Source organism: Lynx rufus, unplaced genomic scaffold, assembly GCF_022079265.1.
Source record: "Lynx rufus isolate CCGP_SWC_20201006 ecotype Redwood Valley unplaced genomic scaffold, mLynRuf1.p SCAF_5, whole genome shotgun sequence".
NCBI classification, from domain to species: domain Eukaryota; kingdom Metazoa; phylum Chordata; class Mammalia; order Carnivora; family Felidae; genus Lynx; species Lynx rufus.
In genome coordinates, this window is record NW_025814867.1 from 96,911,400 (window position 1) to 96,935,126 (window position 23,727).

The following is a 23,727-nucleotide window of genomic DNA, read 5'->3' on the forward strand; positions in this document are numbered from 1 at the left end:
CTTGGATGTACTCTCCACTTTCTTGTGCTTTTTACGGTTTCTTTTAGAGTTCATGTTTTCTTTTTCTTGAGATTTCTTACCATTAGGAACACAAGAAAGAGACTTCATTCTTGATGGGCAGTGCAAGTAATTTCTGGCCCAGCTTATCTGACAATGGACAATATGTGGACCACACCATTCATTCACACAAAACAAAACAAAAAACCTATCCTAGTACTAGGGCAAACTCTGAGCTTGGTCTTGAGAATGACTGTGGAAAATAAGCAAGACACAGCCTCTGCACTAACAGAGCTTACAGACCAGATGGGACAGTGGATGAGGAGTTAAGCAATCATAAGAAAGGTTACTAAGTTTAGGATACCTGTATACCTGTATAGAGCACAGAAAAGGGAGCCTGGACTGGTCAGAGAAGGCTTCCAGGTGAAAGTGAAGTTTAAAAGGCAGAAAGGAGGAAAGAGAGGAGCAAACATTCCAGTACATACAAAAGTTTAGAATCCGGAGAGAGCTAAACAATATTAAATCTAATTAATTTTTAAAATCTGAAAAATGATGTTTCCCTAATAGTTTCTTATTCCTTCTTATTTGCATCTGGCTGTTTTAAAAAGAAAAGACATGTGACAAACCAGTGGGGTTTAAAGGCAAGGGAATTTGCATTTATACCTCTGTTATACTTTGAAGACAAGAAATATCTGTTGGCTTATTTGTACAGACATGTACCAATACTGTATACTCTATGTATGGTAGGTAGCACTGTGCTGGGTGAGGTTTTTGGGAAAAAAAATACTGACAGCCTATTTGGCAGAACATCTAGGGAAAACTTTGAGCCTCTCAACAGGGAGGTTTGATGGTAAATTTCAATTTTAGTTGTAGGAAGGGTCAGGTTGTAAGGGGCCATCAATATTTTCAAGGATCTGCTCCAGAACCTGGTGGTGATGTTATATTTGGAGTCAGTGACGCAGCAGGAGTATGAATCGCTGAGGCATCCTGGCACTGTGAGTAATAAAGTCACTTGGCAAAGGTCCAAAGCACAACTGCCTTTACCAAGTCCTGAACTGTTATGCTTAGTGCCGTAGACATAGGTCCAAGGGATATAGGTCCAGAGCGTACCACGTTCTTTAATCCCTTATCTTATTTCCAAGAGCTTTGGTCCCCAAAACCTCACAAATTCATTTGTTATCTCAACATTCAAATTCTGCAGGCCAGTTACTTTGTTTTATGGTATTTGAATGGTTTTTTTTTTTATTTTGAAACATACAAAATGAAAACACACATTACATGGATTAAAGACAGTCTTGAATCTTAGAATTTAAATCTAAAATGTATTCTAAAACGGATCTGCAATTCACAATTTAAGACTGGGAAATGAAAAGAGAGGAAGAAAACCAGAAAGAACGACAATCTCTAGAGACCTACGCAAACCTGCGCTTTTAATCCTTTTTAGCAAGTCAAATAAATGAAGGCACAAAAGGCTTTAAAATATACATAAAACGTATGTTTTTAAACATGGAAAATATAATCTACTTTGTACCAACAACTAAGCAGATTTGGGGTTGGGAGGTAGTTCTTTATTAAATGAGATGACTGGTCTTTAAATTCCAACAAGGGCAAAAGCCCAGAATTGTACCCACAGGTACAACAGGTGCATTCTAGATACAAGGGCAGAAGCAGTTGTTTCTTCTAGAAGGCAGAAACTGCCTGTCTGGCCCCAATACGTTACTGACAGCTGATTCAAATACATTTACTTGTGGAGTTTTTTTAATCTCATATGTTTTTTAGGTGGAGTGGCCCTGGGAAACCCCTTTATTAAACTTAGACCCTTGGGCATTCTCTAACATTTTAATTCATTGATTATTAAAATTTAAATTTCTCAGGCTATATAAGAAACCTGTAGGATTTGAGAAAGCTGACTTGCTATAACAGACTTAATGAAGCCCTCTCTTTGTGGTGGGAATGCTTGGCCAATCTGCACTTTCTATAACAATCCATATTGCCATTGAGCAGGGTCCATAGCAGTTAAAGTCAAATCGCGCACCTATACTACTCTACAGAGCAATTATATCAAGCCTACAGTCAGAAGGACCTCATAAACCCATATAAGGCATTTTTTTATTGCCTTGTCATTTCATGTTGTTAAGACTATATTCCTTATAGAAATTAGACATTACCTATCTTACCTTCTGTTTGGTTTTGCTCTATGATGCCAGCCAACTAAAAAAGAGAAAAAAAATTCAATCTCCTTGTTATAATGTCAACCCAAAGCCAACTATTATTTTCTTTTCCCCAGATTTCGAGGTTTCTCTTTTAATGCAATTCTTTGTTTTTATAAATAATTTTCTATTCTGATAATAAGTGTTAGGCATTCTCATTATGGAAGGTTTTGAAAATATATGAAACTATAGAGAAGAAAATAAAGATCACATATATCTCTCTCCTCAGAGATAATATCATTAATATGATACAGACAAATGTTTCATCTGAGGTGTGAGCTGTCAGTAGACTATAAAATGTTTAAGTTAAAACACCTAGGCCATTCTCTGTTTTCTGTCCTTCCTGAGGCTGAGTGTGTTTCTTGACTTGGCTCAAGCTCACAGCGTGGGCAGGCTCAGGACCAGCCCTCTTGCCCGGGGCCAGGGCTGTCTCCACAGCTGCCAGCTCACTCACATCTCTTCCAGATCCAAGTCCACCCTGACTCGTCCTATAAGAAATTTCCTTTGTGTCACCTCCAGGATTTCCAGTAATAGCCCCCCCCCTTTCAGATATGGGAGCGCTTACCAATTCTCTCTCTTAATTGGTGTAGTAATATTCCCCTTTTATAAATTTGTCTTTTTTAATGTAATAACCTTTAAAAAAATTTCTGATCCTCTTTACTGTAGAACATTTGGTTATAGAGAATTGTTCACTAATTGATGAGAATAAAAAATGACTCTCAAATATTTTATTCACATTATACAATTAGAAATTACATCAGCCTTCATTTGGTTTGGGTTTGTGTATTCATTTAACAAGGAGTTATTACCCTATGTCCAGGGTGGCAAATATTTTGCTCAAACATTTAGGGCTCCGACTCACTCCTAAATAGCACCAAACATGTGAGGTCCATTTCTGTTCAAATGTGAAGAGGAAAGCCCTTACAAGTATTTGAAAGTAAAGTGTAGGATTCCCTTCATGACCTGAAGCTAGTTAAGGGAAGCCATCTTCCTTTCTCAAATACTGATGACATACTAAAACTCCCTAGTTTCCAGCTAGTTTGATACGTTCTCTTAGTAGTTAGGATAATAGTCCACCTATGAACTAAGAAAACAGGAATCAGGATGCCTGGCTGGCTCAGTCAGTACAGCATATGACTCTTGATCTCAGGATCATGAGTTCAAGCCCCACATTGGGTGTAGAGCTTACTTAAAAAATGAACAAATAAAAAAAAATGGGAATAGCCTTAAGGTTGAGGTTTAGCCCTGTTTCTCTATTTTGGCCTTTCCCCCTGAACTACACCCAGAATCATTGCTGTGGTTCTCAGAGAACATCACTCCAGAGGTATTAGGCATGAAGGGTTGTACAACATGAATACAGTAAGTGGGAAATAATCAAAAACTCCAACAACCTAAACAGAAATCACAGGCATATCTTTTTCTATGTCAAAAAAAAATAATAATAATACTTGCAAGTAGATGCTGCTGTTGCCTAAAGCTTCTGAGTGGAGAAACCTGCGAGAAAGAAATTAATAACTGTCTAAGCTTGAAAGTGTATTTGAAAATTGAATTAATAAACATCCCCCTTTTAAGCCACTATAATAATAAGGGTTTTGTTTTTCAAAACAGTGACAAAAAGTAAAAGAGCGCATAAAGCATAAGTGCCCATCGAGGAACCTTATAAATGTTATGCTTCAGGTGTTCAGCATCAGTGAAGGAAGATGAGACAGTGCATCGAATCTTCTTCATTTCTTTTATTAAATCCCTTAAGGATTTTAACCCCATGTCTCTCTCACTTTCTCCAGGCAACTGGAGGGCAAGATCCCCATTGAATTTGGACCTTCCCTGTCTCCTGAACATACAGTCTTACTAGATGGCCCAGAATGGTGGGGAACCAGGGGTGGGGGAGGGCAATTAATCATTTTACATCTTCAAACTCATATGTCATTTTCAAAACCTAAGGCATATCAGATGACTGGCCTTCTACAAAGAGTTGTGCACAGCAGAGGAGAGAATGTTTCCTTGTTCAAATGGCTGTGGCAGGTTAAAAAGTGAGCCATTTATGTTCAAGTAATCATGGAATTAGAACAACCGCACAAACAACATAGACCTCCAAAGCTCTGTATATCCTACACATGGCTGGGAATGAATGAGTGCTTAGAAGCAGCGGGTTCGAGGTAAGTGGTTAAGAGTCCAGAGAGTCAAAGCACTGAAAATCAATTTTTCCCTTTATGGATTGGTTGTACCCTCATCTTCTCTTCCAGATAGATCTCAAAGAAGGAAAAATGCCAAAGTTGTTCATAAACACAGACTTGTACATTACCTAGGGCAATAAGGGATTTTTCCAAAGTATAAACTCTAGAGTTTCCAATGACACATCTCTCTCACCTTCATATCACTGACTTCAATTCCTGAAGAGAATGAGAGAGAAAGAAAGGGAGAGAAAAAGGGAAAAAGAGAGAGAGAGAGAATGAATAAATGAATCCTACCACATCATGGAAGATGAAAAGGTAAGAGGTAAGAATAAGTCTTCTGGCCTTTGGACAAAAAAAAGAAGCCTGGGTTTTTATCTTCCAACATTTAAATTTTCATTAGTTGGGAAGATATTCTTAAATAAAGTTCAACACTCCAAAAATTTTTCTACCTGCCTGAATTTGAGGACTGATGAAAGTAACTCCTGGCCCCATCTGGCTCTTCAAATGCCTGAATTCTCAGCAATAATTTTGCCTTGCCACTAGGGCATGATGGTTCCTAAAGCAGAATAGAATCTTCCTTTACCTAGAATCCCAGCTAGGATAGATCTTCAGGTATTAATTGATTGAATCACTCATTCATTTGTTCATTCATCTATCCATTCATTTATGCATGGGCATTTATTCAGCAAATCTGTTGGACACTTACTCCATGCTAGAGAAATAGTGAGCTGAGACTACAGTAGTAAACAAGGAAGACATGGTCTATGCCAATTAGAGAGACTGAATCGGCTCTTTCCAATGTTGCAGGCTTGTCTAACATGGCTAGGTGTAAAGTTAGGGGCATCTGGGTGACTCAGTTGGTTAAGTGTCAGACTCTTGGTTTCAGCTCATGAACTCAGGGTTCCTGAGTTCAAGCCCCACGTGAGTTCGAGTCCTATGTTGGCCTCTGCACTGTCAGCACACAGACTGCTTGGGATTCTCTCTCTCCCTCTGTCTCTGCCCTTCCCCTGCTCGATCTCTCTTTCTTTCTCTCAAAATAAATAAATAAACTTTTTAAAAATCTGAAAATTAAAAGTCAAAGACGGATGAGCATAAATAAATGTGTCATAACACTTGCCTTCTCTAGTATTAAATTCTTTTCCCCCACGGTCTCCTTGTACTCCATCAGCCGGAGCTAAAGTCTAAGCATGTAGCAATAATGCTTCCAGAGAATTCTAGAACTTTCTCTGTACTAAACTCCCCCAAAGTTTTGTCCATTGTATTGCTGCAGTAGATTTATCTTTTTATTTTATTCTTTGTACCTGCGTTGTCACGCTTACTTAAGTGCATTTGCTAAAGCAGGGTCGATGTGTGGTAAGATGTTTTCCTGAAAGGTATAAAAATCATAGGTTTCAAGTGTATTCTAATGAGTGTGTCCAGGGAATCCCTACAGAAATAATATGCCCGTCAAGGCAGTTTTACTTAAGAATTTGGAATCACCTTAGCATTACAAAAAGAATCATTTTCAGTTGTTAAGGACAACAAAAAAAAATATTTTTTTTTTCTCTTCCGTAAGAATAAGAAATACTCCTTTTTGAAATGTAACCTTTCATGCTGGCTCTGAGTGACAAAAAGTTTTTATTTTTTCCCACTACTGCCACCTGGTGGACAAAAGCAATTCCTTTAGGCAGAACATAGGAATATATCTTTATATTACCACAAGATGGCAGCACACAACCAGGATTTCAAAGTGCCAGGCTCAAAACGTGCAGGGTTTTGCTCCTCAAAAAGGAAGGTTCTATTCCAACAGAAGAGGATAAATAGGAAATAATAGTACAGAATAAGCACTCTGTTCTCTTTTCCTGAAGATAAATGGAATTCCAAGTCTTAAGATCATTAGCATTTCACAAACCAGTTTATCTATTGCAATCGGGAGTGCTTCCTAAAATTTAATTGGTAAGCTGGTTTGCTTTTTAAAGGTGTTTCAAACAAATGCATATTTTTTATCTGATTTTTTGTGAGCTTTTCTTCATAGAGTATAATATTGGAGCAACGTTTTCAAATCCTTCTTTTAATAACTCTTTTCAATTAGTAGGGGAGTTTCTGATCCCTAAGAGAAATATTTAGGACATGTAGACTCTTATCCAGGCCTGAGTCACTGACTGGTTAACCAGGCATATTGCCAGAGTTCTCCAGACCAACACGCTGCCTAGTCATTCTGCTTCCCTATCACTGCAGTGTGCTAACACCTGTTAATGTTTTGTTCATCCGTATTGGTGCAGTAGACTTTTGTTGTTCTTTGGATCTGCACTGGCATGGCCTACTTGTTAAGATATATTTTTCTCTTTTCCACCAAACTTTCACTGAAAGTCCTCCCTAGAAAGGATTTTACCACAAATCTGGTAACAATAAGTCTTACTATGTATCTGGCAGCATTCCAAGTACAGTATGATAATTAATTTATCTAACCCATAGCACAAATTTATAAGGAGCATGTTAATTAAATTTATTTTACAGATAATGAAACTGAGGCACAGAGAGGTTTAGTGATATTTTCTAGCTTGAGCAGGACTGTTGGTCTTCCTGCCCACCCAGGCTCCTGAACAGTTGCTTGGAATTATCCCAGAAGGCCTGTGGATCAGGGATAGAGCAGGGGGAACCAAGTGTTCTTTATATAAAGATGGCTCCATTAGGGATCTAGGCCTCTTTGGGCAAGAAGCAATCACTCTATGACCTTGCAGCATACTTACAAATTCTAAAGAATGAGAAACTAGAAGGCTTGACCAAAGAAAGAAGGGAAGTTCACTCTGCACAAGAGCAGAGCCAAACTGTCCCCAGTCGGGAGTGAGTCATGTACATATCCTATGATAAACCTAGAGTTATATAGGCTATATAGGTACATAGCCTTGCCTTCACAAAAGTACCAGAGGGAAACTGTAGAATAAGGGACAGGGTTAAGGCTGGAGAAGTGGGAGCCCTGGATTTCAGTCTCAGCTCTGGGTAACCTGGGTAACCAATTAGCCTCTTTGTGAGCCTGGGTAACCAATTAGCCTCTCTGGGCCTCAGTTTTCTCACATTATATTAAGTACATTCTCTACAGTGCCTCTTCAACAATTTTTAAGCCAAAGCATTTATTTCAAAGAATATTAGAAAAATTAGTGGCAGTATGTTTAATACACAATTGAAACATCAGTGGTCAGATGATCAGTGTGGTCAACAGGTAGAGACTACTGTCTTAATATCTTGATGAAATCTAGCTTCACTTCTGGAGTAAAAATGACAACAGTTCCTGGATTCTGCTAGGAGAGGGGAAGAATTCTCTCTACATCCTTCTGTATGGGCTTCCATACAGAAGACTTCAATTACTTGTGCAAGTAATAGACTAACTCTTCAAAGACAGAAAGACAGGTGCCAATAGCTTTGAGCATCTTCAGAAGTACATCTGGAGGTCCACCAGCGATCATAATTCAAAAGAACATTCACACTAGGATCCCTCCACCCACATCGGACGAGTTTAGGAAAGCCGTTCTTACACGTAGACACAGCTTGCTGTTAGGAACAGCCTGGCTTATACTAGTTTCACTAATGCTGAATTGTAGCCAAGCATTTTCAAGATCTCAGACTCTAGGAAAATTGTGCCCTTCTTATAGCCATCATAAGAAAACCAGAAAACAGTATGCTGTTTGAGGACTTCTCCTTGTGACCTCCTTTGGATAAACAAATGGAAAATCTGTGAAGGAAATAGACTGCACTGAACCCCAAGGAACTGTGAAGACCTAATTCTAAAGTTCTGACCCCTTTGTGTTAAATCAGGTAATAATTTAGCTACTCAGACTCTCTGTTGTTTTAACAGAGACTCTGTTAGGAGGATGCCTGGCATATATTTATTTTTCTCATATTTCAGTAATTCTAAATCTGTTTTGGCCCATCGTGCATACAGAGTGCCTTCATGCATTGGCTAAACTACAACAAGGGACAGTAGCAGAGACAGCCCCTGCTCCATGGAACTCACAGTCCAGTAATGAAGACAAGCATTACTCAAAACCTCAGACAAATGTATTTAAAATTAAAACTGAGATGAGTGTTATGAAGGAGAGCAGAGCTTATAAAAAAAGGGACTGAATTTTACTAAGGGGACTAAGGAAGTCTTCCCTGTGGAAGTTATAAATGAATTCTGAAGGAGAAGTGGGATTTCTAGTAGTGATAACATTGGGCCATCAGCCCTACAACAGAAAAAAACATTATACCCTGGAGAATGAAGGAAGGCATGTGGGCTAGGATGCATAGATGACAGACATTGATGAGGCTGGAGAGATGAAGGGGTAGAGTCCTAGGTGCCATGCTAAGGATTTGGGTCCTTATCCTGGAAGACACAAGAAAGCATGAAAAAGTTTTAAGCAGGAAAATGAGGTAAATGGATGTCCACTTCAAAAGGCTCTCTTTAGCTTCAGAGTTCAGTCAATTTATTTCCTTCATGAAAGCATGTCATTGAGGGGTGCAGGGCTACATCCTGATCTTCAGAGAAGACAATCCATATCCCACAGCCATGGTTTGCACTCCTGTATCTAATTAACCATTCAGTTGGTCCTGTGAGTCAACGTGGTATCCTATGGAAATTTTCCATATTTACTTCTAAAGATCAAACAGTATTCTAGTTTAGTTGATAAAGATAGTCAAAAGGGAATTCAAGTATTTGACATGTATGAGCTCTTCCAACCCTGAGATTTACACATTCAACAAGTATTTATTGCACACATACTGAATGTCAGACTCTAATGCAGGCACAGGGATACAATAATTGACAAGACATACACTGCTTCCGCCTTCATGGAACATATATTCTAGTGGAGGAGATAAACTCTAACCAAGCAAATAAGGAAATGTATACAATGATACCAAGTAGGGATAAGTGTTAATAACATTAATAAATCAGGGTAAAAGAATGGAAAGTGACAGAGGGTACCATTTTGATAAGGTGATGGGAGAAGTCCTTCCCGAGTTGGGTCATTTCAGCAGAAATCTGAATGAAGTGACTGCCTGGGCCATTCAGAGATCTGGGGGAGAAACATTCCAAGCAGAAGAAACAGCATGTGCACAAGTTCTAAAGTTGGAATGGATTTAGTTAGAAGAAAAATATGAAGGTCGATTGGCCTGAGAGGAACCAACCAGGGACAAAATGCCAGGATGGGATCGGAGGCTAGACACATTCCATCATTCCATTAAATTGCAGTCAAGAGTACTTTTACCTGCCATTCTCAGAGTTCTTGTACTTGTCTATACATATAACATGTAACATCAAATATTTGTAGTTGGAAATTGTTTTTGCCACCTCCGACTGCACGTTTGTTCCAACAAAACAATCTCTTTCCATGAGCCTTTCTTTCAATCTCTACCAGTATGTGTTTCTATTAGAATGTTCTTTCTACCTTTTGTCCCATTCTCCTTTCAGTGGAGAGTACCAGATTACCTTTGTGCTTATTTTCAGTTGATAAAAAAAAATTTTTTTATCTGTTTTTTGTTTTGTTAAATGTTTCTTTTTTAGAAATTGGCACCACCGTGCACTTCAAGCAAAAAGGTATGGCTCTTATTTCTATATGTTAAAGAATATCTTCTATGTGTTAAAATTAAGATTTCATAGCCATATATTGGGGTCTTATACACTTGAGTTCATTTCATCTCAATAATTTGTGATAATAATTTTCATAACGTATTTGCCACTATGTTTCCCAAATTGCAAACTTTCTCGTTCACAAAAAGCCCATAACCCCTATATTGCTCTTGATAGCTATTCATTTTTAAATCTCTGGAACTGAACAAGTTATTCCCTCTCCCACTTTCCATGTGTGACCGTGGTTAATTCTTGCAGATCTGCACTTTTGGCAATGTTCACTGTCCAATGACTGGGCTCTCAGAAAAAATATAGAGCCTACTTTACTGTGTCTTGTTGGCTATTAAAATGGATACATTGCTAAAGGAAATAGAGTAGTCTTTCCTAATATGAAGCTCTTGAACACTTAATATTCTCTCCTGCCTCAGTGTTCTCCCAGGTCTTCAGATAACCTCCCCTTTCTTCAGTACACCCAGACTGCTGCAGTCTCCCAGGAACTACTCCACATGCCTCCATCAGCCAGCCTCATGGCACAAAAATCACCCAGGTCTCCCTACAAAGACAATGCAATCAAGTTAAAGCTTCATGAAATGCAATTACCAATTCTGAGGCACCCTCCTTAGAAATCCAACAGAAATCCTTACAGAGTCTATCCCCAGACCAGAGTCACAGAGAAAGCTGCATGGCCAGACATTACCCTTCTTAAGTTCTCATGACCACTCACTTGGATTGGTAATTGTCTCACCTGAAAATGTTTTCTTCTCTGAGTCTCAAAGGCTATGAGATAGCCAAGGTCCTTCTCAATAGTGAAAACCTATTATTGTGGGACTTAGACCCTACTAGTGACCAACAGCCACAGAAATTATGGGCCCTTTGGGGAACCTGAGTGGCTCAGTCAGCTGAGCGTCTGACTTTGGCTCAGGTCATGATCTCATGGTTTGTGAGTTCGAGCCCTGAATTGGGCTCTGTGCTGACAGCTCAGAGCCCAGAGCCTGCTTTGGATTCTGTGTCTCCCTCTCTCTCTGCCCCTCCCCTGCTCACACTCTGTCTCTCTGTCTCTCTCTCTCTCTCTGTCTCTGTCTCTCTCTCTCTCTCAAAAATAAATAAACATTAAAAATTATGGAGCCTTTGTTGCTTACTCCCAGGAAAGGTTCAGCACATTGTGTATGGCCAGCTCTAACAAATCTTCACAGAAGGCAGCAGGGAAGAGGACATCAGAAGTACATACATTGTACCAAGATCATTTGGTACAAGAAAGTGTAAACTCCTGTCCCCTTCAGACCTTATTCTTTCCCCAATGCCATGATTATCAATTACATTTGAATTTTAAGTGGTTAGTGTTAATGGAATGAACATATGATTCCTCAGGGGGTTGGTATGGATGGAGAAATTGGGCATCGGGTTTTATTTCAAAGACCATTGAGATAAATTCCTAGTGTCACCCAAAGGGAATCTAAGCATTAGCCTAAAATTTCAAAATTTTGCATGCCAAAATATTTGATGCTGTTGTGATGGAAAAGATGTGATGGACGTTACTGTGAAAATACTTCAGGCTTATCCAAGACTGACTTGTAGGAGAAGCCCAAATTTAATTCTAAGGTACACTGTTCAAATTAAACATCAATATATCCCCTCTTCAAGTGTCCAGCCTGGAGATTATAAACTTTAATCCCCCAATTCATTCACCCAGAGCAAGCTGTACTGGCTGAACGTGGCGAGCAGGTGGCGCCAGAGTCAATCTTATCAGGCTTTCCTTTAAACATGGCTTCCCAGGACGGGGAAGTGCCTTAGCCTGCATATCCGGATAATATCTAAGAGAGATGTAGATTATTTTTCTCCTTTGCTTAACAGTTGTCTTGTATTTTGTCTGAGTTTTTGTTTTATTCTCAGTCACTCGGTCAGCCCTTAATAATTCTAAGTAGAATTCAAACTTAAACTCACCTAGTCTTCTTTCTTCTTTTCTTGTGTGGCTGAAAACAGGAATAAAACCGTTATAGACCTTGATGCCTTAGTGGCTGAAAGGAATGCCCAAGGATCACTGAGGCTGTGATTAATGATTAATTTTTAAAGAATGATTATTTTGAATAAATCTAGTCCTACATTCAGGAAAATGAGCCCTAAGTACTCAGGAGAAGCAACAGAAATGCACTGGCTAGATTTGAATCATAAAGCATCTCCAAGTGTATGCCCTCTAAAGCAGGTGTTGGAAAATCACCTTGTACTTTCTTTGAGATTTTACTGAAAGACAAATCAATTGGCAGAGTATCCTGCATCGGTTCTGTATCATAGAGACTTGCCAAAAATCCACATATCCTGCAATTTCAGGATGTTTTATCAACCTTGTCCTTAATCACAAATTCCCTTTTAAAAACATTGTTGTGACAAAGTGCAGTCCAGCATTCATGCTGATACAGAGTCTCACTTATCATCCTGTCCTGGGGTCAAGAACCTTGACCTGGTGTGTTGACTCAAGATTCTCAATCTTGCTATAGCTGAATTTTGCCCCATCAGGTCAAACTTTAAAAGCCTTGACCCAATTCACAAACCAATACCTTTGGTTCAGAGGTATTTCATGCCTTTCTGTAATCCAACCTTCTATAGTTAATAGCAATAATGATGATGCTACCATTTATTGCATGGTTACGAGATACCACACATATAAGTGTATGCACACATACATAAACACATATAGAATGTGCCTAACTGCCAAGACATGATTTTTGTCTGTTGTATGAAAAACATGTAGCAATTTTTGAATTGTGGTTCTATTTGCTCATCTATTCTTAAGGCTAATTTATGTTTACAGACTCTTGCTTTCATTATATCTGTCAGTATATAAAAGCACTTGCTGAGCCTGGCCATCTGGTGTGGGAAATAAGATTTATCATTTGCATTTTCACAAATAAGCAGAAATTTCATAACTATGAACTAAAATGTAATTAATGATTTTGCTGATTATTCTTCCCTGAAATAGCCATTAACTGAAGTAGTCTCCTATGCAGTCATATATATCTATAATTGCATACACACTTGTGATGGTTCTCCAACTCTCATTCATTTACCCGTGCATTTTTTTCAAGCTATTTGTTTACTCTCAAAACCAATTATGAAAAGAGCATGTCATATAAGCACATCAAACAGTTATATGAGAGCACTTAATAAATAATAATTGATAGAGATGAAGATACCTTTAATAGATCCACAAAATGCATTTCAAATATATAATAATAATTCTACTAAGGATAAAATTAAAGATTATTAACACAGTCATACTGGGATTCCTATATATATCATAGACTAGCATGTGAAAGTAACAGCCAATTCTCAATTACATGTATTAAAAGACCAATAATACACGTGTACATTATATCATATGTATATATATGAGTACGCACATAACATATATACTTCTCTTTGTATCTGCATATATATGTGTGTACATACATTAGCAAGTATGTTATATGTGACCATGTTTATTTAGGTCCATATATGTATATATCATGTTTTTCAATGATGGAATTTTTGCTTTCTCAAATATTTACTGCCCTTCAAATAAAGTGTTAAGACTAGGGTTTTTAGACTTCCCCAGTTACTACTCAACTCCAAGATGTCTGAGAGATAATCTAGCCTGTCGCAGCACTAAAAATGAGATTAAGGAAATAAGCAAAATTAAACTCTTTGTAAAATCCTTCTGTTTCACCCTATCCCTAAGGCAAAACAAAAATCATTTTTGTTTAGTCCTGTATGGCCTCAATTTGTGTATAGTCTTTCTCTGTTTTGGAAGCTGTACTGACAACACTAATCCAAACAAATGTGCCATAGAGTTCATGCCATTTAAAGCATACAGAGGAATTAAAGTGATGGGGAAATGCATTGCCATCTGGCCAGAAGGCGTGGAGAGTGCCCACTGAGAGAGCTTAAAGGTCACAAAGGCCAAAAATGGTGGTGGTGAAGGGCATGGAGGGTAGGTTAAGGAAAGGCATTGAGCTGAGACTCCAAATGTTTGTATTCCAGTGCCCGGGCAACAATTACCATCAGGTACTTTATGCACACACATAATCTTCTTGAGCCTAAATTCCTCATGAAAAACATGAAGGTAGCAAAAGTGTCTTTTATTAATATGATCCTACAGCCATTCAGAAAACTGCAGAATTGACTGATTGAATATTTAAATTGTTTACTCTGCATTTCCATAGCTTTCCAGATAATAAAGCTTATTTTATACTATGTTTTATACTTTATATTTTATACTTATTTTATACTTACTTTATAACTATGCTGTTCACAGTTTGTATATCTTCATATTTTTATATTAAGTAATGTTTTTAATATTCTCAAGAAGACATTCTAGTAAAAAATATTCTATTGAAAATCACTTGTTCCAAGATAATGGTTGCCTCCGTGTTGTTTTGTTTGTTCTGGCTCTTGTTTTAAACGAACCCAAAATTGATTTGTCAGGAGACTCGCTGGCACTCCTTCCCCATGTAACCACTCTGTAGTGGTGATGGGCAAAGACGGGAGCCAGCTGCCCGGGTAAAAGCCTCAGCTCCTCTGCTCACCAGCTGTGTGAATTTGTGCAGTAGATTTAACCTCTCTGTGCCTCTTATTATCTCACTGTGGAAAAGGGTCCATTATAATACCTACCTCATAGCATGGTTATATGCTTAGATTGGTAGAGCATTTCTGACAGTACCTGGTAACAAGTGCTGTGTAATTGTTGGTTTTGTTCGGTTGATGTTGTTGCTATTATTTATATAGAACACAGATTAGAACATTCTTGAATTCAACATTTTCCCTGTTATCTTACATCTGATCTGATATAGTTGTAGGCAATTTTGGAAACATGTGCACACCAGAGGATGCTTCTATTGCACTTGAAAACCATCATAGGTTTAAACACGCATGGGCACACAGCACACTCACATGCACCTTCATTCACACACACTGATCTGCATATGTGACCTCAGAACTGCAAAGTGACCCATAATTAGTCACGTTGATTTCTCTTTTGAACATCATTGTCTAAGCATACAACCTTAAATCTAAAAATCTCTGTTGTGAAAAATACCGAGATTTTCTTCTTGTAATGGATCTATACAAACAGAACTATACAAAAGGAGAAAATGGAGCAAACAAAGCATAGGGACAAGCTCATGGGACCCACATTTTCTGCCCCAATTCTCTTCTCTCTGTCTACACAAATCCCTTCTCCACTTTCCTCTCCATTCCCATCTCCCTCTTAGATCCAGACCCATGTCCCCAAAATCGTATCCATGTTGGGAAAACTCGGATGACAGTGGGAAACAACATAGACTGCCATTCCAGGGTGAATTCTGGGCACGTTCAAATCTCAGTTCTGCTTCTGGTTTGGACTTGCCTCTCAACCTCTCTAGGTTTGCTGCTGCTGGTGGTGGTGGTTTTTGTGGTTGCTTTTGCTTTTGAGTTTTTAAAGTGTCACATGAAGAATTTGGACCAGATGATCTCCTGCAACCTCTTAAGACTCTACAAGGAGTTGACTTATTTTCTAGCATACAGCTAAGGTGCCATCCAGCCATAAATGTTCCTTGGAAACAGTTCCCCTCCCCATTAACAAATAAATAATTACTGCTTCCCCCTGAGAAATGAGAGTTTCGGATTGGCTCTATGTTTTATTGATGGAGATCCTGTGATGAATCAGCTGGAGGAGCCCGTGTCTGGCTGCTGAAGGACCCTCACCAGTGCTTGGAATCTTAATGAGTTCTGGCATCACAGTGCTATGCAGGGCACAGCATGCAAGAAGAGGTTGGGTGAAGAGGAGCCCGCTGCACCAGCAGACACATCAGCGATAGCCTTCTCCAGCAAGAGTAGTTTGTATTCAAATGTATTTCAACCACTGATACCCCTTGAGATACTTAGAACTCAAGGAGAAGGATTTAGGAAAGACTGTGAGCCCTTCCTGGGCTGTATACAAGCACTGACTTTGAGGCGCAGCCCATTCTTACCTCTGATACTGTCAGCAGTCAGCTGTGACATACAGCGGGCTGAATGTAACTTCTCTTTTCTTTCTCTTTTGCACTGCAGGGCCTGGGTCGGTGAGAGGAATAAATGGATCCATCAGTCTGGCCGTACCACTGTGGCTGCTGGCAGCATCTCTGCTCTGCCTTCTCAGCAAATGTTAATAGAATAAAAATTTTAAAATAATTTAAAAAACACACAAAAATGCGTTACACAGGATACAGAGAGAGAGAGAGAGAGAGCAAGATGGGGGGAGACTGTTTATTTCACAACTTTGTGTGTTTATAAATGGAGGGGGAAATAAGAAAACGAAGAAGAAAATACATAAGTCCATCAATAAAAATTTCAGTAAATCAGGGTGGGAAAAGTTCTACAAGGATATGTGTATATCGATGCAAATGTATTCTATACAAAGACCACATCATGCTAAGGACACCCGGATGTTGTAAAAATAAGACAAGTGAAGAAGTATCAGATGGATGTTAACCCCCCCCCCCCCCCCACACACACACACTTTATCCTTCCTTCATTCTTTTTCATCTGTGGGGAAAGAAAAACTAAGGTCTTGCCTTTGGTGTCTATATTTCCATCATCTTTTTATTCTGTTTTTCATTTGAGCTGACTTGTAGCCATTTCAGACTATCAGTGGAATCCATGCTGGAATCCGTGTTGAGCCTTTATCTGGCTTTCCTGCCTACACTATCTCCCCAACTTTTAAGACCATTTCCTCCCCCTTCAGTGTGTTCTATCTCCTCCACATCCATCCCTGATACTCCGTTTTATTCCCTCCCCCGAACCCCCTGGCTGCTGCTTCTCTTCACAGCCCCCCCCCCAGCACTAGTCATGCCGCAAATGCTAGGAAGTGCCATTTTAATTTTCTCCACTGTGCGTGCGTGCTCAAGCCTCTCGCTCTCACGTGGGTATACAAGTATGTGAGCGTGTGTGTCTCTCTCTAAAGCATGCCAAGGGAATGGTCCATGTGTACATAGACTCATTGTGCTGTAGATACTGTCCCGCATTGTAATTGTGAGACGCGGCTGTGACAAGTTGCTGGGGGACATGGTGGAGAAGCAAGCATGGAGCAGAGCCCCCCAGCACCCCTCCATGGCTGTCACATGACATCAGTGTGTATTCACACCAAGCTGTGCCCCTTTTAAGGGCAGAACCTCATATTCCTCCTAGTCTAATCATCAGAACCCAGTCGAGAGTCACTCAGAATATCACTGTAAATGAAAGTGCCTACTATTGATGGGGTGAGCAAACAGTAGAAAGAATCAGTGACGTCAATGAGGTGACCTAGGAGAGAAGGTTTCTGATTTCACTCTTGTTTCATGAGTCTGAGGAATTCATATATTTCCTGGCTTTTTGCAGGCTTGGACCTGCTTTGCTGCAGGAGTGAGTAGCATGTGTTGAGTAAATCCCAAGAAGCAGAAAGGTCTCCAAGTGTTAACTCCCAATGAAAGGATGATGAGCCACATGGAGATCCTAAGCAGCTCTGTTTTGCCCCCTCCCTGAGCTTCACCTAACACTGCACTTGGCCCATGGATTCCCCTGAGCAGAGATTGTTTCCTATATGGAGAGTGAGCAAGGCATGAAAAGTAGACAGATGCCCACATCCCTACTCATCTTGCGGAGATGTGGGCAGAGCTCTGTGCAGAGCATTGACCATAACAAGAAAGAATCCATTCCTTGTGCTCCTTTGCAGATTTTTGTCCTGATGTTGCAAGCTAATACTTTACTTGGTGGCTTGCACGATCTCCCTTCTGCCCCACTGGTAATGTTTGCAGTACCATTGTTCATACTGGTTCATCATTATCCTAGGCCAGGCCACTGGGATATATTCCACCTTCCCTGCTCACTTTTGGCTTCTAGTTCCTGAAAGATACTATGGGGGATATGATGTCTGAGTTTACATCAGCAAGAGTCATCTGAAATGTTAGTTCCTTAATCAAAAGATCTGGGAAACTTGTAATAATTTAGGCAGAAATTGTATGCATACCACAACATTTGGTATCACTGCAGCACCAGGATGTTCTTAGGAAAGGTTTGCAGAGAGAGCTGGCTGTAAATATCTTTGTCAGGAAACCAACCATTGCTTTCGCTTAGACTATAGGAGGCATTGGAAGTGGCTCAACTTATGAAAAGACAGAAGATTATTGCTGAGGTCATAACTGAATGTATTTCAGAAAAGCCAAATATGGTACCTCACCTAGTTTTGGAACCTGAAAAATAGCTGTCACATGTTATAAAACAGGAAACTTCCTAACTGCGAATAGAAAAAGGAAGAGAAAGAGAAAGGAAGGGAGGAAGGGAGAGGCAAAGAGAGGAGACAGGAAAGAGGGAAGGAAAGAAAGGGGAGGATTTGAAATTTCTGATAGAATTTATTAATTAAAGGCTCTTGGCAATGAGCCTTGTCTTTGAAGGTAATGATCTCTTTGATGAGCAACATTTTAAATCTGTTCTAGGGGATTCTATTGTTTGTTTTAGAAAGCTTATTACCAGCCTTCTTTTGTGATTTTGCCGCTTAGACATGAAACAGAAGGGCAAACAAATTGGGCTTGAGGATGGATAAGAGTATTTGTGGCAGATCCTGGCATAGGACAGAAATTCTTATCCAAGAAAGTAGCTACTAAAATATAGGGAAGGTGAGCCATATTCCTATCCAGCATCAATTTATTGACAATCGGGGATTTCTCTAACATTTTGGTCTTAGTACAGGAATATAAGTTTATCATCCTTGATGATAAATGTTCCCCATATATTGAAGAGCCAGTCACATCCCTAAGTGGAAGCTTAAGAGGAACTCATGCTAATTTAAAGATATATAAGAAAAGAAAAGTAGTAGGAGTTAGTTCAGTTTAGTATCAGTTTCAGGAACAGATCCTTGTGGCATGTGACACATTTTAATCATACACCTAGATTTCTTATCGTCTCCACCCTATCATAAGGACAAGGTCTTGGTTTTATGGAAGGAGCTTCTCCACTGAAAGGAATGTCTGCCTTGTCAGCACCATTTGTTCCCTGAGTTTTAATATAATGGAACATATATTAAACATAATTAAACATTTATTGAATATTGTGGTGTTTGCATATATCTCTGGCAGGATCTGGGAATTTAAAAACATTTGTCCTGGCTCCTGTTTCAGAGCAAACATTGGCCCCAGAAATCTCCTAGGTTTGAGAATGTCTCTAAGCAATGTGAAGAATGGAGGAGAACATAGTTTGGAGGAAGGTCAGAAAAAAGGCAGGAGCCAGAGGACTGACACCAAGAAATTGAGTCTGAACGTGGGACTTCTTGGAATTTAGTTCATCATATTGCTATAAATCCCTTCAAGAATCTTGTCCGTTGGTAGTCAAAACTTGAAACCCTGCACTGAAAAGAACCAACTGGTTGAAAACAATACCATGAGAGGAGCGAAATTCATCAATTAATCTGAATGACTAATATCTTTCATGTCCTTTGTATGCAAAACGACACTCCACCATTCTTAAAATCCTTAGATCCGACCTTCAGTTAACAAATGCAGAAATGACCTTGACCAAGGGCACTTCCTGAAGAATGAGAACTATCCTAGGTTTTATAACTGCAGAATTATATCCTCTGTGCAATCGTTCATCAGAAGGTGTTGCCTTGTTGGAGGAAAGTCTTACTTGTTTTGAGACATCAAATCCCTCTGCCCTTAAAAGAACTAAGGCTTAGGGGAAACATTGTGCTTTCTCATGGGGAAGAAATGTCCTATTGACCTTTGCCTTCTCTTCCAAGTCAGACAGACTTCTCCCTTGCCATGGGCATTTTTTACTACATATTCAGTCAACTGGGGCTATTCATAGAGACCTTGTAAAAGTACTCGTGATTTTCATGTTCTTGGGGAGAGAAACAAAAATCTGTTTCTCCTCCAAAAATGGACTTACCTCCTTTGCACACAAAAACTAAACTCCTCAGCATGAAATTATTTGAGTTATTACCTACCAAGTTGTTAGCTTCTTAACTACTCCAGAGTCACATTTTCCATCCCCAGGTTGGTTGTGGTTTGACTGTTTCTATTGACTTGTCTCCCAGAATCCCTCCTTTTGTTTTTTGCAGGCCTTGAATTATTTGTGGAAAAATAATATATATGTGTATGTATTTTTTTTAATCTTATCTTTACAGATGCTATATTTACAATATTGTATGTATTATAAGACAAATCTAGAATGATGGTTTAAACTTAAAAGGAAGAAAAGAACTGAATCTGGTCAAAAAAAGAGAGCTATGCTTCATTTAGAAAGATAGAGAGCCCCATTTTTTTTCCACTTTGTAATTATTTGTTTAAAAGGAATTTGTTTGTGGACCAAGTTCCATGGGATTAACCATGGCCTTATTTTTCTCTTCATCTTCATAACTTATTTGCCTGGATTTAGTCTTGGTCACCAATAACTATCGTTTTTTATAGAAATATAAGTGCAGTGCTATATCTGACCTATGAAAATTATTAATATTTTGAAGACAAATGTGAGACATACCACAAAAATAGTGAGATAGGACCCTAAATTAAGAAATGTAAATTCAGTTCAGGAAGCCTTCTTCTTTCTTACATACTTAAAATATTTCTCTTCCAAAGACTACATTTGCCCCAGTGATGTAAATTTTCCGTCATAGTTGACATTATATCTGTAAACATCTCACTAAATGCAAAATGGAGTTTACATTTATGTGCATACTAGCAGAAGAGAAGTAAACTATTCTCATTTGCATGTAGCTGTGTTGTCAAATGTGGCCAACTGAAATTCAAGAGAGAATTTGTTTTCACGCAGCAATGTACATCACTTTCCTCTTGGCAAGGAAGCTGGTGTTAACGTTAGGTTTAGGTTTAACATTTACACCAGTGCAAATGTTTATGGATATTATGGAAAACTTATTTTAAAATCTTGATTTCCTTTCAGTGCATTTACATACTGTGTGCTGATTAATAAATTAGGCACCAATCATGTGTAAATCAATGTAAATCACTAGTTTATGTACATAATATAAATGATGTAAACTTCATTTTTTCATGCAGTGCCCAAGTTCAGCTAAATCTGTGAATCTTAAAGAAAAAAAATCAAATAAAAATGAATAAAAACTGAAGCATTTCACAGGTCAGAATGGGAAGGAGGATGACTAATGTCCCAAACAAGAAGGTTGCCTCAGCAAAAGGAAGTAGACCCACAGGAACTATTAAAGGTTCACATCCTGCTCAAGCCTCAGGAGGCCACCTCTTTGTTCCCACAGGAACTAAGTGGAGTTTCCCCCAACTGCAGCCATAGTTGTCTCACCTGACCCCAAAGCAAGGGAAATGAGGAAATAAAGAGGAAGGAGTTTTAAGGGCTCATGTGTCTGTTGCATCTATTCCCAGTGTCTTCTTGTTACTTCTTACCGATCATCTAAGATGGCTTCTTTCAATAGGTCCAAGTCACCCACAGCGTGGTGAGCAAAATATTACTGTTTTTATTTCTCATCGAGCAAAGACATCAGGAAATCTTCTTTGCCATCTTGATTCTAAGAAATCGTGGGATATAAGAAATATGTTCTATCCTTGAGAAACATCTTGCCAAGTTACCCTAGGAAATAACTACTTTTACTTAATCTAATAGACCTACCTATTCTGAAGGGTCTTTCTGAAGGGTCTGATGTGTTTAAGAGAGAGAGAGAGAGAGAGAGAGAGTTTCTACAATTTGAACAACCACAAAAAGTCATCAAAGAGATGACTTTGGGGAGGATCACGTGAACTTTCTGCATGGACGGTTATAGAAAGAAATTTAGGTCAAATTAACATTACACTTAAACATTACACTCCTCTACCCAAGATAAATGGCAACTTTAAGGTCAAGCAGAAAGTTAAAAGAATTGGACTGTAGCCTTGGGTCTGGCCACAAACAAGCTTAGGTGACCTCAAGCAAGCCATTTAGCCTTCCTGAGACTTGGTGTTCTCATCCTGAAAGTAAGGAATTTGGATGACATCTCTAAGACCTCTGTCATCTCTAAACTCTGATCCTGAATAAGAATTTAATAATCATATAAGATGTATTCAGCTGATTATTCCAAGCAGCTGTGTATCACCTCCACGTAGGCCTCTATACCAGCTTCCTTTCTCAGAACCATCATTCCATCATCTCCATTTCAAAAGCCAAACCTTCTAGAATACAGGGTCCCTGGACTGGTTCTAAAATTCTCTTCTGATCAAAACTTCTTAGCAATGTAGAGAAAGGACACATCCAGATTATACTGAAGGCACTGAAATAGCTGGAGTTGTTTCCTTATAATATATAATCTAACATTTGAATTCTCTTCTAATAACCTTTCAGAAGAAGGGAAATAACCAGATTGAGTGTTATGCATGGAACAAGTGAGGATGTTGTGCATATGACAGGAAACGTCAGTTTTTTTTCTCATGCTGGGCCAAGTGCATTACAGTAAATGTGTGTCGTTGAAAACTTTTTGCTTGTGCTGATGGTAGTAAGCATGTGGTCTCAGGCAGGTTTAAAAGGCTGTTCTGTGAGAAACAGGCAAGACAATGCATTTTGTTTTTGGAAGGAATTTCTCATGGCAAAAGTTTTCCCTAAACTTGACTTTATAGCCTATGAAGTCAAGCAAGAAGATGGAGAGAAAATAAGCCTCATTTTTAAAAAGTACAAGTCGATACCATTTAAAGATGACAAGTTGAAAATAGGACAAAAATAAACACACTTGAGGAGGTTACAGAATTGAATATAGTAAGAGTTGTTGTGAAGGCCAGAATCAAATGTGCAAGTTCTCTGTTTAGTTCTCTGAGAAGAAGGCATACAGAAATGATGTTTCTCAGGCTGTTAATGAGGAATTGCTTTCTTGTGCCATGTTCTGGATGGATTCAGCACAAGCCCACTTGTTTCAACCCATCAAAGTGTAGCCCCACACTATCCTGGAGGCTCAACTTAGCATCTGTCCAACGGTAGCTTTTCATTCATTGCCTAGGAGAACAGAAAGACTCTGAGTCTCTTATGTACTGAGGACCAGGGATTATTCATGACTTCCCGGCATTAATATCACTTGATGTAGATGAGGGTATGTGATGTGCTTAGACTACTTAGGAAGCTTTTTAAAATGGATGAATGGCCTGCCCATAGGACAACTCCCCATTTCCATGGTTGTTTCAGAGGTGTCTCTTTGAGTGGTGCTCCTGGATCTACTCTTACAGCTACATTCTTCTCTGTACAAGCCTTCTCTATGTAAAGCCAGGCACAGAGTAAAAATCTGCTTCTTGCAAAATGAAGAAAATATACGAAACTGTTAGCTTCATGGCACGTGGCAGTAATTCTAAGCTTATCTGTAGCCTTTTCTGGACCCACTTCCCTAAGTCTTTGCTCTTCACCAGAGAATGTAAATGGTTCATCCTGGTGATTATGGCCAGGTCCTGCTCCCTAAGTATTCACTGGGATTGGGGGAAGGTTAAAGGGAAAAAAAAAATGTAGGGGGAGAGAAGCACGGGACAAAACCTCCACCTTCTCTCCCCCCACACTCCTCCACCCCTTCCTTCTCACTGCTCTACTGAAGGGTGTATAAATCCTGCTCTTGGTTAGAATTCTCCTTATTAACAGTGTTATATACATATAAATATATATATATATATAAATATATTCCTTTTTTTCAGCCCTGTAGACATAAACAGAAATTTTCCTTGATGATACAAACACATGGCCATTTTTTATTTGGGCTTTTTGTTGTTCAAAGTTTATTTTTGTTTATTGGATGGATTTTTTCCCTGGATAC

At 39.0% G+C, this 23,727-nt stretch overlaps 1 protein-coding gene across 2 annotated transcripts in view; it reads left to right on the plus strand.

Annotated features, from left to right (window-relative positions):
- LSAMP (limbic system associated membrane protein) overlaps positions 1-16,190 on the plus strand; it is a 646,514-nt gene extending 630,324 nt beyond the window's left edge. Inside the window, exons 8-9 of one of the 2 annotated variants that reach the window (XM_047100231.1) lie at positions 9,903-9,935; positions 16,029-16,190. In XM_047100231.1, the coding sequence (XP_046956187.1) occupies positions 9,903-9,935; positions 16,029-16,126 (131 nt within the window). In that variant the 3' untranslated portion in view covers positions 16,127-16,190. The remainder of the gene's footprint in view (positions 1-9,902; positions 9,936-16,028) is intronic. The other variant, XM_047100232.1, reaches the window with a different exon arrangement.
- The last annotated feature ends 7,537 nt before the right edge of the window (positions 16,191-23,727 follow it).